At 40.2% G+C, this 12,735-nt stretch overlaps 1 protein-coding gene across 1 annotated transcript; it reads left to right on the top strand.

Annotated features, from left to right (window-relative positions):
* The first annotated feature begins 6,073 nt into the window (after positions 1–6,073).
* Positions 6,074–10,420, top strand: LOC113501692. Its single transcript, XM_026882890.1, has 3 exons — positions 6,074–7,763; positions 8,100–8,167; positions 10,367–10,420. Exons 1-3 carry the CDS (start codon positions 6,074–6,076, stop codon positions 10,418–10,420), a joined length of 1,812 nt encoding a protein of 603 aa, XP_026738691.1.
* The last annotated feature ends 2,315 nt before the right edge of the window (positions 10,421–12,735 follow it).

Genomic DNA, 12,735 nt, shown 5'->3' with positions numbered 1-12,735 from the left:
TTTCGCCACATTTTCCATTGTATCTTCGCTCCTATTAGTTGCAGCGTGATGTTATATAGCCTTCCTCGATGAATGGTCCCGAGATTAGCGCGTTCAAACAGCAACATCAAACAACTTCAGCTTTATATATAAACTATACTATTTGGGTATAAATAAATTAATGCAACTACTTAATTGCATAACGACATCATTTCGTGTCAACAAAAACATGAAAAACAAACAAGGTCCACTAAATAAAAGTTCCAAAAAGAGGTCATGTTCTGCTATTTCATCCCCCGAAGCTATTCTAAAAGCAAAATGGCGCCGAATTAAAATCACACACCGTTAAAAAAAGTCGTGATATTCAAAAGTTTCGCTCAGATAGCTCTCAATATTGCAACGTGACCGCAAATAGGTCACCCGTACATTGTCATTGTTGCAAGTTTTCCAACAATAGCTAAATGGAACTGTTGTCAGCCCCCGGCTTTGTCCGATGTCTACTCGATGCAGATCTATGGCTTCCGTTCAATGTTGCTTTCAAAAGAAAATAATACGACAGACAATATTGTGGAGTAGTTTATTTTTAGCTTTAGTTTATAAATGTTTTCTATATTTTGTGTGAAATTGTTAGTCTGAACTGAAAACTTTTAAGCAATATTTTTTATGTATTAGGTAAACGCGAAGTTTACTGGCTTCGATCCCCGCGTTGGACAAGAATTTAGTGATCCATGAATGATTGACTTTAAATAATGGCTTAATTCTGAAACTCATCGCGACACATGGATTAAAATACTTTATGCGGGGGTCGTTTAAAAAATACAATGTGTGAAAGTGTGAAGTCAGTAGGTGTCCTGCCCTCACACAGTAAGGATTGCATGTCCATAGCTACTAAACATTAGGAGAACCAGCTTGCAAGTGTAGCATTCTTGCTAATCCAATATACGTAATAAGACCGCCAGTTTAGTCTTCATACCTCTTGATTTAGAATATAATATTTCTAGTTTTACCCTTCATTAATTGTTGTAAAATCTTTTATAGATTTTAGTTTGAAAGCCATTTATCCATTCCCTTTAACTTATAAACTACCAAATTTAGCGAAACCTCCTAAATTGATTCGGTAAGCAAAACATTTCAAATTAACACAATATCTGAATATTTTCAGTATTAATAACCGTTATCATTGGCTTGCAGACCCCGAGTTGTATTTTATCTCTGGTATAAATAATAATAATAATAATAATAATAATAAATCTTTATTTCAGACCAGGTCCATATAAAAAGTAGGTAACACAAAACATCAAAGAAATAAAATAAAATACAAATTACAACACAGTGTGAAGGCTTAACCAGTGTCTTAGCAACTGAGAGTCCCACCTATCAGTCAATACGTTTAGGACGCTATTGGTGCTAGTCCGCACTCGGTGAAGAAGTGAAGCACTGCGTTTTCTGATGATGGCATTAAAACCATCAGTGTGCGCGTCAGCAAACATGCCCGAGGCACTGCAGAACCGCGGCAACCTGAGCAGCGTCCTAAATGTATTGTTGTATTGTACACGCAGGGCGTTATACGTCATCCGCGTATAGTTTACCCACAGAGAACACGTATACAATGACTGGCAATAGGCTTTAAACAAAGTCACTTTTACCGAATCACTGCATCGCCGAAACCTGCGGGCCAACATATTGCTTCTGACCGCCAGCGCCCTACGTTCCCTCTCCAAGTCTTTATCATCCTTCAAGTCCTCGGAGACCCAGTGACCGAGATACTTGAAATTCGAGACTTGCTTCAACTCGCTACCACTTAAGGTGACAGGAACTGTTGCATAACTTTTGTTGCTAGCCTTAAATATCATAATCTCACTCTTTCTCGAATTGTATTTCAGTCCATGAGCCTCCGCATACACTTCACATATTCTAACTAACTTTTTTAACGCTGCCATTGAAGGGCTCAACAGTACCATGTCGTCTGCGTAGCTTATGTTGTTAACACAAACACCGTCTATGTGACATCCGACGCCGGTACTGTTGAGCTCACCAATAAGTCCGTTCATATACAGGTTGAAGAGTCTGGGTGAGGTCAGGCCACCCTGTCTCACTCCACAATTCAACCTGTACACTGCTGATGACGCCCCAGCCCATTTCACTACATTAGTCTGATTGTTGTACCAATGTTTCAATAAGGACACAACCTCCTGGTTACAAGACGTTTCATCTTCCAACTTTTCCCATAACTTTCTGTAAGAAACGAGGTCGAACGCCCTTGACAGGTCCAAAAAGCAAGCATACACCGGCGTCTTTCTGGTCACGTAGTACTGAACAGTCTCCTTGAGGCACATGATAGCACTCTCTGTTGACAAACCTGTCCGGAAGCCAAATTGTTGGTCGTGGAGGTTGATATGTTTATTCAAGTGCTGGTCAAGCAGACTGTCCAATACTTTGGCCACTATTGTGGCTAAAGATATCGGCCTGTAATTTGATATATCCGAGGCATCTCCACTCCTGTTTTTAATTATGGGAATTACAACTGTATGCATTAACCGATCTGGTAGGTATGAATGGCTAATACAGAGATTAAAAAACATTGTTAAAATCCGCGGTAAATGAGCTCCTGCGTACTTTAGATGTTCTATACTTAGACCATCATGACCTGGTGACTTGCCTTTGACCATACCTCGGATAACATTCTTCACCTGCTTATTAGTGAACCTGACAGCGACATCCGACTCCGCACTTTTACATCTCTTTACGTCCTTGTGAGTGTCTGTAGGAGACAAGGAGTCTATCTTTAACTGAAGACGAAACGCTTCAGCTATTTCAGTTGGTTCATGAATGCCAGAAACACTCACGGGATGGCCAGGCTTCGGATTTAAGCTATTTGTATTCTTCCAAAAATTTTTAAAATCTTTCTTGTTATGTTGATCTGCAATTTTATCCATTTTAATCTGTTGTTCATTATTTTGACACCATTTTAATTTCTGTTTAAATATAATTCTAGAATTACACATATCATTATATTTTTCTCCCGAAGTCGGTTTCCCACTAGCTAACCAATCTATGTAACAACGCCTGGCAATAACGTGACTATCTCTGACATGTTTGTTCCATCCTGTGACATACTTTTTACGCTTGTGTATTTTACAACATTGTTTACTCGCTTTTGAAGCTTCTGTCAATACTGTAACTAAATCATTGTACATTTTATCTAATATTACTCTATGGTTAACGTTATCACAAAATCTATCTGCACATTCACTACATTGCTCAGGAAAATCAATAAACTTAAGCTGTGAGTTACATATATTAATATATTTCTTAATTTGACTACTGTCCCTGTCTCCCCATATAACCTTGTTTTTACTATAACTAATTGAAACAACTTTGGCTTTAACTAAATCTAAATTGCACTCCATAAGGACAGGGTAATGGTCTGACCAATAAATATCATACAAAATTGAAATATTTAACACAGAGAGCCGCGCGGCACTCGTCAGCACGCAGTGGTCGAGCCATCTTCAAGAAGATATATTAATTATAGCCAGTGTTTCTCAGTAGCGATCTGCAAACGTTCATCAAACGATTTTTTAAGAAACTCGGGACATGCGGCAATGGAATGGAAATCTGAACAAAACGTGCATCTTTTTGGTGCCGAAACCCGGGAGCTTCCATTTAATTCTTATCGAATCGCCATATTGGTTTTCTGGTTAAAGGTAACTTAAAATAATCTCAATCGATCTATTGTTTTAACCATATCGCATTTTAAGTTGTCCCATCGGAACTATCAAACCATTCCATAATTTCGTAATTATTCATAACTAAACACGTCACGTAAACGAGCTAAGTAGGTACTTATCCTAAATTCGCCATCGAACAAAAAACTATAAAACTTCCGATTAGCTTGTGAGGGTACCTATGCCGATCTAACTACAAATACCGTCCTGCATGGGTATTCTCGCTTGTTACTTAACAATTATTGTGGTGAAGTCAAATTGTGCAATCACTTTTATCAATTTATCGGTGCACACTTTAACAACCCGCAATAAGTAACTCATCGGCTCATTAAAATGCAAGTGACCTACCAAAACAAATAACGTAATACTAAGTGGATTATCCGTTTTTTATTAAAGTGGTTTTCGTAGTAACATTTTGTTCATTAAATACTTTCATTCGTAAAAAACGTACGTCGTTTAAACGTACCTACGAGTATTATTATTCACTGTAGGTAGGTAGATTGAAATATCGTAAACCGTTCTATCAAAATAACGTATCAGTTACCTAGGTACCTACAAATAAAACTTCTCGACGAGTCGGTGATTAAATTTACCGTTTATTTTCACGAATTGAACACAGAGGTAATCAGCTGTTGCAGTACATTGTGTCTATAGTTCTATACAGTCATCAATCGACCCTGTCATATTATCTGTGTATGCTTATAATATAATATCCGAGTAGCTAGATTTGCTAGTTGGTAACAATAGGGATACCTACACCGTACACGCGTCTTGTAACGTACCTATTATACGCGCCGAAGTTCGGGGCGCGTTTGGGTAGGATACACTGTCTTAGCGACCACTACCTACTTATTGCGGATGATACTTGCACATAAGTAGGTACATTTATTTAGTGCTTAATTATAATCCGTAAGCTTAACTCTGTATCGAAATTCTTCGCACATTACAAGAAATAATATCTCATAGCTTTGTTTTGTACCTGCTTAATAAACTTTTTTTAAATGCCGCTTCTCGGAAAACCTACCCGCAGGGGTACATTAAAGAAATCAAAATGTAATGAAGTAGAATATTCGACTCAAGATTTACCGTCTTTGCGTAGGAAACGAACCATTTCTTATAACCGTTTAAATAAAGCGCTGGAGATAGGTATTTTAGCCGAAAACGATTCTTCTCAACTAAATTTGTTTTTGTCATATTTTCAAGACATTAAGCAACATGCCGCTAGTTTTGAGGATGCGCATTTTACGATCCAGGAGATTCTCGATGACCCTGAAAATGAGGACAATGACCTTCAAGAAAGGTTTGATGCAATGTATTACAGATTGTTGTCAATCCATCGAACGTTATCTAAAACTGAATCAACTCGGTCTTGCGACACTGTTTCGTCGAATATTCGATTACCGAAAATCGTGCTTCCTAACTTTAGCGGCGACATTAAAAAATGGCCTGAGTATTATGATACGTTTAACACCTTAATACATAACTCAACATCGTTAACCGACACTGAGAAGCTTCATTATCTCGTATCGTCTCTGAGCGGCGATGCGCTGCTTGTTATCAAGCCTTTCCCTCTGACACACGAACACTACCGCGACGCATACGAAGCACTCACCGCGCGCTATAAGAATAAGCGGGATCTTGCGTTTACGTGTTGGCGGGATATTTTGAAAATTGAATTTAAGGTTTCTGACGCGCACGCATTTCGAAGGTCACTCGATTTATTCGATGAAAACTTAAGCATTTTAAGGACTATTAATTTGCCGGTTAACCATTGGGATTTCATTTTAGTGTATCATATCTTATCGAAGGTCGACCAGAGGCTTCGTCGGGATTTTGAGGAAAAACATTCCGATGTAGAACTTCCTACTTATAACCAATTGCGAAATTTCCTGCAATCCAAGTGTGAGGCTTTATTGCGAGACACACATTTTGTTGAATCGGACAAACCTCAACCGAGGTCTAAATCTGCTCACCCGCAGCCCCAACCGCGCAGTTCTGCGTCACACACACTCGTTGCCGCTAAGTCCGCTACTACACAACAACTGAATGAAGGGGTACCAACGAATGTCCCATACACAAAAAAATGCACGTTTTGTTCAGATTTCCATTCCATTGCCGCATGTCCCGAGTTTCTTAAAAAATCGTTTGATGAACGTTTGCAGATCGCTACTGAGAAACACTGGTGCTTTAACTGTTTGAATCCATCTCATCAGTTAAAAGATTGTAAATCTATATTTTCGTGTCGCATATGCAAGAGAAACCACCACACCTTACTCCATCGCGATAAGTCTAGTGAGTCAAATCAGTCTTCATCGACATTAGTGTCAAGGTCGTTAACACACACCACTGTTCTACTGGCCACAGCAATGATTCAGGTCCGTGATGCCTTTGGCTCAATGCAATCGTTCCGAGCTCTTTTTGATACTGGAAGTCAAAGCAATTTTATCACGGAAAAGGCAGTGAAACGTCTAAGCTTACCACTTAGTCCAACTAACGACAACGTCAGCGGTATCGGAGATGCTTCAGCGCCGATTCTTGGTGACATCACGTGTTTGATAGGCACAAAGGATAAAATCTTATTTAAATTGAACTTGCACGTCATATCAACAATATGCGGCGATCAACCGATAGCAAAACTTAATACATCTGGGTGGACCCACATTGAATCGAAACCCTTAGCAGATCCTGGTTTTGATCTCCCGGGACCTATCGACATATTGCTCGGCGCGGAGGTGTTTGCTGACTCGCTTCTAAATCAACATATCAAAGGCAATGCAAATCAACCGATAGCTCTTAACTCTGTTTTCGGTTGGCTTCTTTTGGGCAAAACTCGTCTAGCTTCAAACGCCTTAGTGCACGCATCGGGTAAAAACGACATCGACTTGAATTCGTTAGTTCAACGTTTCTGGGAGTTAGACTGCGTACCCAAGGCGTCTCTTCTGACTCCAGAGGAGGTGTTTTGCGAACAAAAGTTCTTATCCGACCATTGCCGCGATACGTTTGGACGATACACAGTACGCTTACCATTCAAAGATGATAGCGAACCGAAGTTTGAAGGTTCTCGTGACGTTGCACTTAGACGATTTCATGCAATAGAACGTAGGCTGTCTCGTGACCCTGACTTACAAAAGGAATACGCGAATTTTATGACAGATTACTTGGACGCCGGTCATATGTCTTTGGTTCCCGGGAATGAACTCAGTCAGGGGAAATATTATATTCCACATCATTGCGTTTTGCGTCCTGACTCTGCTACCACCCGTCTCCGCGTTGTCTTTGACGCGTCGGCCAAGGATGCCCACTCTCGGTCTTTAAACGACACTCAACTAATCGGTCCCAAGTTACAACCGAACATTCTAGAAATTCTATTGCGATTTAGGGTACATAATATTGTTTTTATGGCTGACGTTCGACAAATGTACCGTCAAATTCTTATTTCCCAAGCCGATCGTGACTACCAGCGCATTTTTTGGAGAACCACTCCTACAGAATGTCTTCAAGAATACCGTTTGAATACTGTAACATATGGCGTTTCATCTTCACCCTTTCTTGCGTGTCGTACTCTGCGACAGCTTGCCGAGGACGAGGGCAATCAGTATCCCATAGCAAAGGGAATCATTCTGTCTGACGTATATATCGACGACGTGGCCAGTGGTTCCGACACGCTAGAACACGCCCAACAGGCAAAGGACCAACTAATCGCCTTGTTCAAATTAGGTGGCTTCCATCTTAGGAAGTGGGTGTCTAACAATGCGCAACTTCTGCTTGACCTCCCTATTCAAGATCGTCTCACTGGTTCTGTCTCTCTCGATAACTATGAAACTCAAATTTTAAAAATTCTCGGCCTAAAATGGGATCCTCACACAGATGCATTTCTTTTCGAAATCCAACCTCTCGACCGGCCTTGTACCAAACGATCGATTCTCAGCGAACTAGGTAGAGTGTTCGACCCTCTAGGATTTTTGTCTCCCATTACAATTCAAATCAAAACCTATATCCAGAAACTTTGGATCCTTGGTATCGGATGGGATCAAACACCGCCTGATGAGGTCATTGGTATGTGGAATACTTACAAGGTTCAATTATCACAGTTATCTCAAGTTCGAATTCCTCGCTGGTTAATTTGTTCTGATGTCAAATCGTTCGAGCTTCACGGGTTTTGTGACAGTTCCGAGGTAGCGTATGGTGCGGTAATATATTTTCGGGTTACTAACGGCAGCGGCAAGGTCACAACGTATCTGGTCTGTTCTAAGGCTCGTGTAACACCTCTTAAACGAATTTCATTGCCTCGTCTGGAGCTCTGCGCCGCAGTTCTTCTATCAGAACTTTATAAATTTGTTCGTGACACTTACCTTGATCGCATTACGATTAACGATGTCTATCTGTGGTCAGACTCGACGGTAGTTCTTTCATGGTTGCGAGCCCATTCTTCCCGCTGGGTAACATTCGTCGCCAACAGAGTCAGTCAAATCCAAGATCTTACTGCAACTGCGTGCTGGCGCCATGTACCTTCAGGAGATAACCCTGCGGACGTTTGCTCTCGTGGTCAATTACCCAGTGAGATCGTAAACAACTCCTTATGGTGGGCGGGCCCTGATTGGCTACGTAGGGATCACTGTTCCTGGCCTTCTATCCCTGATACTGCCTCTCACGAGGATGAAGTACTCGTTAAATCCGAAGAACGCAAGTGTGTAGTCTTATTAACCGATCAACTTGATAAAACCTTACCTGACGGATCCATCATCGAGATGTTATTAAATCGTTTCTCTTCATTGTCTAAGTTGGTAAATGTCCTCACGTACGTATATCGCTTTATCGATTATACTCGACATCCCAATCAGGTGAATCGAAAACGATTTCTTAATAACGTTGAACGTCATCACACTCTTATAAAAATAGTTAAACATGTACAACACACCACTTTTCTCGAAGAAATCTTTCATCTGCAATCAAAAAAACCCTTATCAAAACCTTTTCGCAAGTTAAATCCGTTCCTTGATGATCAGGGAGTACTCAGGGTGGGCGGTAGGATTTCGCGATCAGGTCTCGAATATGAGCAAAAGCACCCCGCCTTCTTACCTTCTAACCATCCTTTTACTTACTTGGTCATCGACTTTATTCATCGCAGTTATTTACACCCAGGTATTAACACTACACATTTTCTACTACTTCAACAATTCTGGATCATAGCTGCAAAACGCGTTATTCGTCGCCACTTGTCCAAGTGTATTCAATGTTTTCGAACAAATCCTCAGCCATTACAACCTTTTATGAGCGATCTTCCCTCTTATCGCGTCAATCAAGTTAAACCATTTTCCGTGGTCGGTGTCGATCTAGGCGGGCCGTTCCGTATTAAACTCGGTTCACATAGAGGCGCGAAAATGGATAAGGCGTATTTGTGCTTGTTTGTTTGCCTGGCGACCAAGGCGGTGCATTTAGAAGTCGTATCGACGTTAACAACTGAAGGGTTTATTGCTGCTTTGCGCCGATTTGTAGGAAGACGCGGTCGGTGCAACGTAATTCACGCGGATTGTGGCACTAATTTTGTTGGTGCAAAAAACCAGCTCTCAATTTTAATGGAACAGGCAACGAATACAGAAAAAATCGAGTTTAAGTTCAACCCTCCCGGCGCACCGCACTTTGGCGGCGTCTGGGAGATTCAGATTAAAGCCGCAAAATCTCATTTGCTTCGGGTTGTGGGTGATCAGGTTTTGACTTTTGAGGAACTAACCACTCTTTTTGTTCAAATAGAAGCCATCTTAAACTCAAGGCCACTTTGCCCTATTAGTTCCGATCCAAACGACCTGACGTGTCTCACTCCGGGTCATTTTCTTACTTTAGAACCTTTGACAGCCGTTCCCGATGAAGATCTTTCTAACGTAAACCTAAATCGGCTTCACCGATGGCAGCTGCTCCAATCTTTTCAACAGAGTTTTTGGTCCAGATGGAAATCAGAATACTTAAATTCTTTAACGCAACGAGCCAAATGGACGAAACACTCTAAACCGTTACAGATAGGTTCTATGGTAATCATTAAGGACGATAATCGTGCACCATTGCATTGGAAACTTGCACGAGTTGTAAACCTCCAGGTGGGTGCTGATGGGATAGCTCGGAGTGCATTGGTTCAAAATGCTGACAAACAAATTATAAATCGACCTTTAGTTAAACTGTGTCCCTTGCCTATAGAGGACTCTGCTTAGCTGTTCTAATCATATTAACCGAACTTTCAACCCTTATCCAAAATTTTATTTAATTCTTTATTTAATTCTCTTTAGTTTTAGTATTCAACCTTTCGTCAACTAATTTTTTGTCTTTTAACCAGAAAATACCATAGGCATTTTGGTGGGCGGGATGTTTCGTTTCCATAAAAGAAAAAACAAAACGTAATTTAATCAGACCAATTTAGTTTCTTTTTTTATCGTTGTTCTGCTATCCTGCGGCAGCAGTATCGAAACGCCAATCTGTTGGTTGTTCATGTACGCACCAAACCAATCAAATTCGACGGCATGACTCGCGCGAAGTTCGTTAGAGTCGCCAACGCCTCCTAGCGTCAGTTTTCAAAAAAGGAAGCGCGCGCGCGGCACGGTACGATATCGCGGCTCAACTAAAACCGAAAACCGATTATACCTCCTATTAAAACCGTGTGAAATCATCAGCCAGTAGCCTTCATCATCTCAGGATCACCAACGGAGTGGAAGCTCAACGACTAGTGCAGGTCGCAGCCCAGGATTCACGAGGTACGTGCGTGCATTGTATCTTTACTGTAGCCTGTCTAGGATCTCGCAGAACAACAAATAATTAACGTATTTTTTTTTATCGTAAGACCACCTCCTGGTCTCCCCAGAGTGGCATCCGCATCACAATTTCATTTCGGCTGGTGCGAGTTGCTACATCTTTTTGGTGCCGAAACCCGGGAGCTTCCATTTAATTCTTATCGAATCGCCATATTGGTTTTCTGGTTAAAGGTAACTTAAAAATAATCTCAATCGATCTATTGTTTTAACCATATCGCATTTTAAGTTGTCCCATCGGAACTATCAAACCATTCCATAATTTCGTAATTATTCATAACTAAACACGTCACGTAAACGAGCTAAGTAGGTACTTATCCTAAATTCGCCATCGAACAAAAAACTATAACAATAAAACTTCCGATTAGCTTGTGAGGGTACCTATGCCGATCTAACTACAAATACCGTCCTGCATGGGTATTCTCGCTTGTTACTTAACAATTATTGTGGTGAAGTCAAATTGTGCAATCACTTTTATCAATTTATCGGTGCACACTTTAACAACCCGCAATAAGTAACTCATCGGCTCATTAAAATGCAAGTGACCTACCAAAACAAATAACGTAATACTAAGTGGATTATCCGTTTTTTATTAAAGTGGTTTTCGTAGTAACATTTTGTTCATTAAATACTTTCATTCGTAAAAAACGTCCGTCGTTTAAACGTACCTACGAGTATTATTATTCACTGTAGGTAGGTAGATTGAAATATCGTAAACCGTTCTATCAAAATAACGTATCAGTTACCTAGGTACCTACAAATAAAACTTCTCGACGAGTCGGTGATTAAATTTACCGTTTATTTTCACGAATTGAACACAGAGGTAATCAGCTGTTGCAGTACATTGTGTCTATAGTTCTATACAGTCATCAATCGACCCTGTCATATTATCTGTGTATGCTTATAATATAATATCCGAGTAGCTAGATTTGCTAGTTGGTAACAATAGAGATACCTACACCGTACACGCGTCTTGTAACGTACCTATTATACGCGCCGAAGTTCGGGGCGCGTTTGGGTAGGATACACTGTCTTAGCGACCACTACCTACTTATTGCGGATGATACTTGCACATAAGTAGGTACATTTATTTAGTGCTTAATTATAATCCGTAAGCTTAACTCTGTATCGAAATTCTTCGCACATTACAAAAAAAAAAGGGAAGCGCGCGCGCGGCACGGTACGATATCGCGGCTCAACTAAAACCGAAAACCGATTATACCTCCTATTAAAACCGTGTGAAATCATCAGCCAGTAGCCTTCATCATCTCAGGATCACCAACGGAGTGGAAGCTCAACGACTAGTGCAGGTCGCAGCCCAGGATTCACGAGGTACGTGCGTGCATTGTATCTTTACTGTAGCCTGTCTAGGATCTCGCAGAACAACAAATAATTAACGTATTTTTTTTTATCGTAAGACCACCTCCTGGTCTCCCCAGAGTGGCATCCGCATCACAATTTCATTTCGGCTGGTGCGAGTTGCTACATCTTTTTGGCTATAATATAACGTTCCTGATGTTTTATAGGTATTTGTTTTAATTGAATGAAGTAACAATTGAATATGATTACTTTTGAATCGTTTTTATAACTGCAAACTTATTTTATGCAAAAGTTAACTTTTCGCTTAATTTTAAGCACAGTTTATAGTTTGACTCAAGCCTAAAACTCATAGTAATTTGGGTTGACTAAAAAAAGAAGGTCCTTCGATAGAATCAACTCGGTTAAAATATTATTTATCAAACATTATGTTACGATTCTAAATAAAGAATAATTCCACAGGTTAAAATTCACACACCATAAATTCTATAAATTTCAATTATCTTCAAATAAATTGAACAACATGAAAAAATTGGTGACAAAATACAACGACTTTTATTGTACCACGGCAAAAGTACGTAAATTATTACACACATGAAACACGGTTATAACTTATAATATACAAATGGTTATAGCATGGCGGCATCGTCAATAATTCAGTGGGATGGCGGTATCGTCAAACAATGCTGGAAATAAAAGGAAACAGCGTAAGGGAGGTTTACGCAAATAAATGAAAATTCATCCGAGCAAACAATGCCGGGATCTTGCGTTCGTTCGTATGAAAGTAAACATCTTAAAACAGCCCCTTAAAACGGCTTCAATAGCATTAACATTGTCATGGAATACCGTACATTAGATTACGGAGGTAAATTTTCATTTCATTTGCTTTTCAACTCTTATGGGAAATGTTTAACGTT

This window comes from Trichoplusia ni, chromosome 2 (assembly GCF_003590095.1).
Source record: "Trichoplusia ni isolate ovarian cell line Hi5 chromosome 2, tn1, whole genome shotgun sequence".
Classification (NCBI taxonomy): domain Eukaryota; kingdom Metazoa; phylum Arthropoda; class Insecta; order Lepidoptera; family Noctuidae; genus Trichoplusia; species Trichoplusia ni.
This window is presented reverse-complemented; position numbering and strand designations above follow the sequence as displayed.

Coding starts and splice junctions, on each gene's coding strand:
- LOC113501692 (XM_026882890.1), top strand. CDS start 6,074: ATGATTCAGGTCCGTGATGCCTTTGGCTCAATGCAATCGTTCCGAGCT. Junction 7,764..8,099: donor ACCGCCTGATGAGGTCATTG/GTATGTGGAATA, acceptor ATCTGTGGTCAG/ACTCGACGGTAGTTCTTTCA. Junction 8,168..10,366: donor TAACATTCGTCGCCAACAGA/GTCAGTCAAATC, acceptor TGAAATCATCAG/CCAGTAGCCTTCATCATCTC.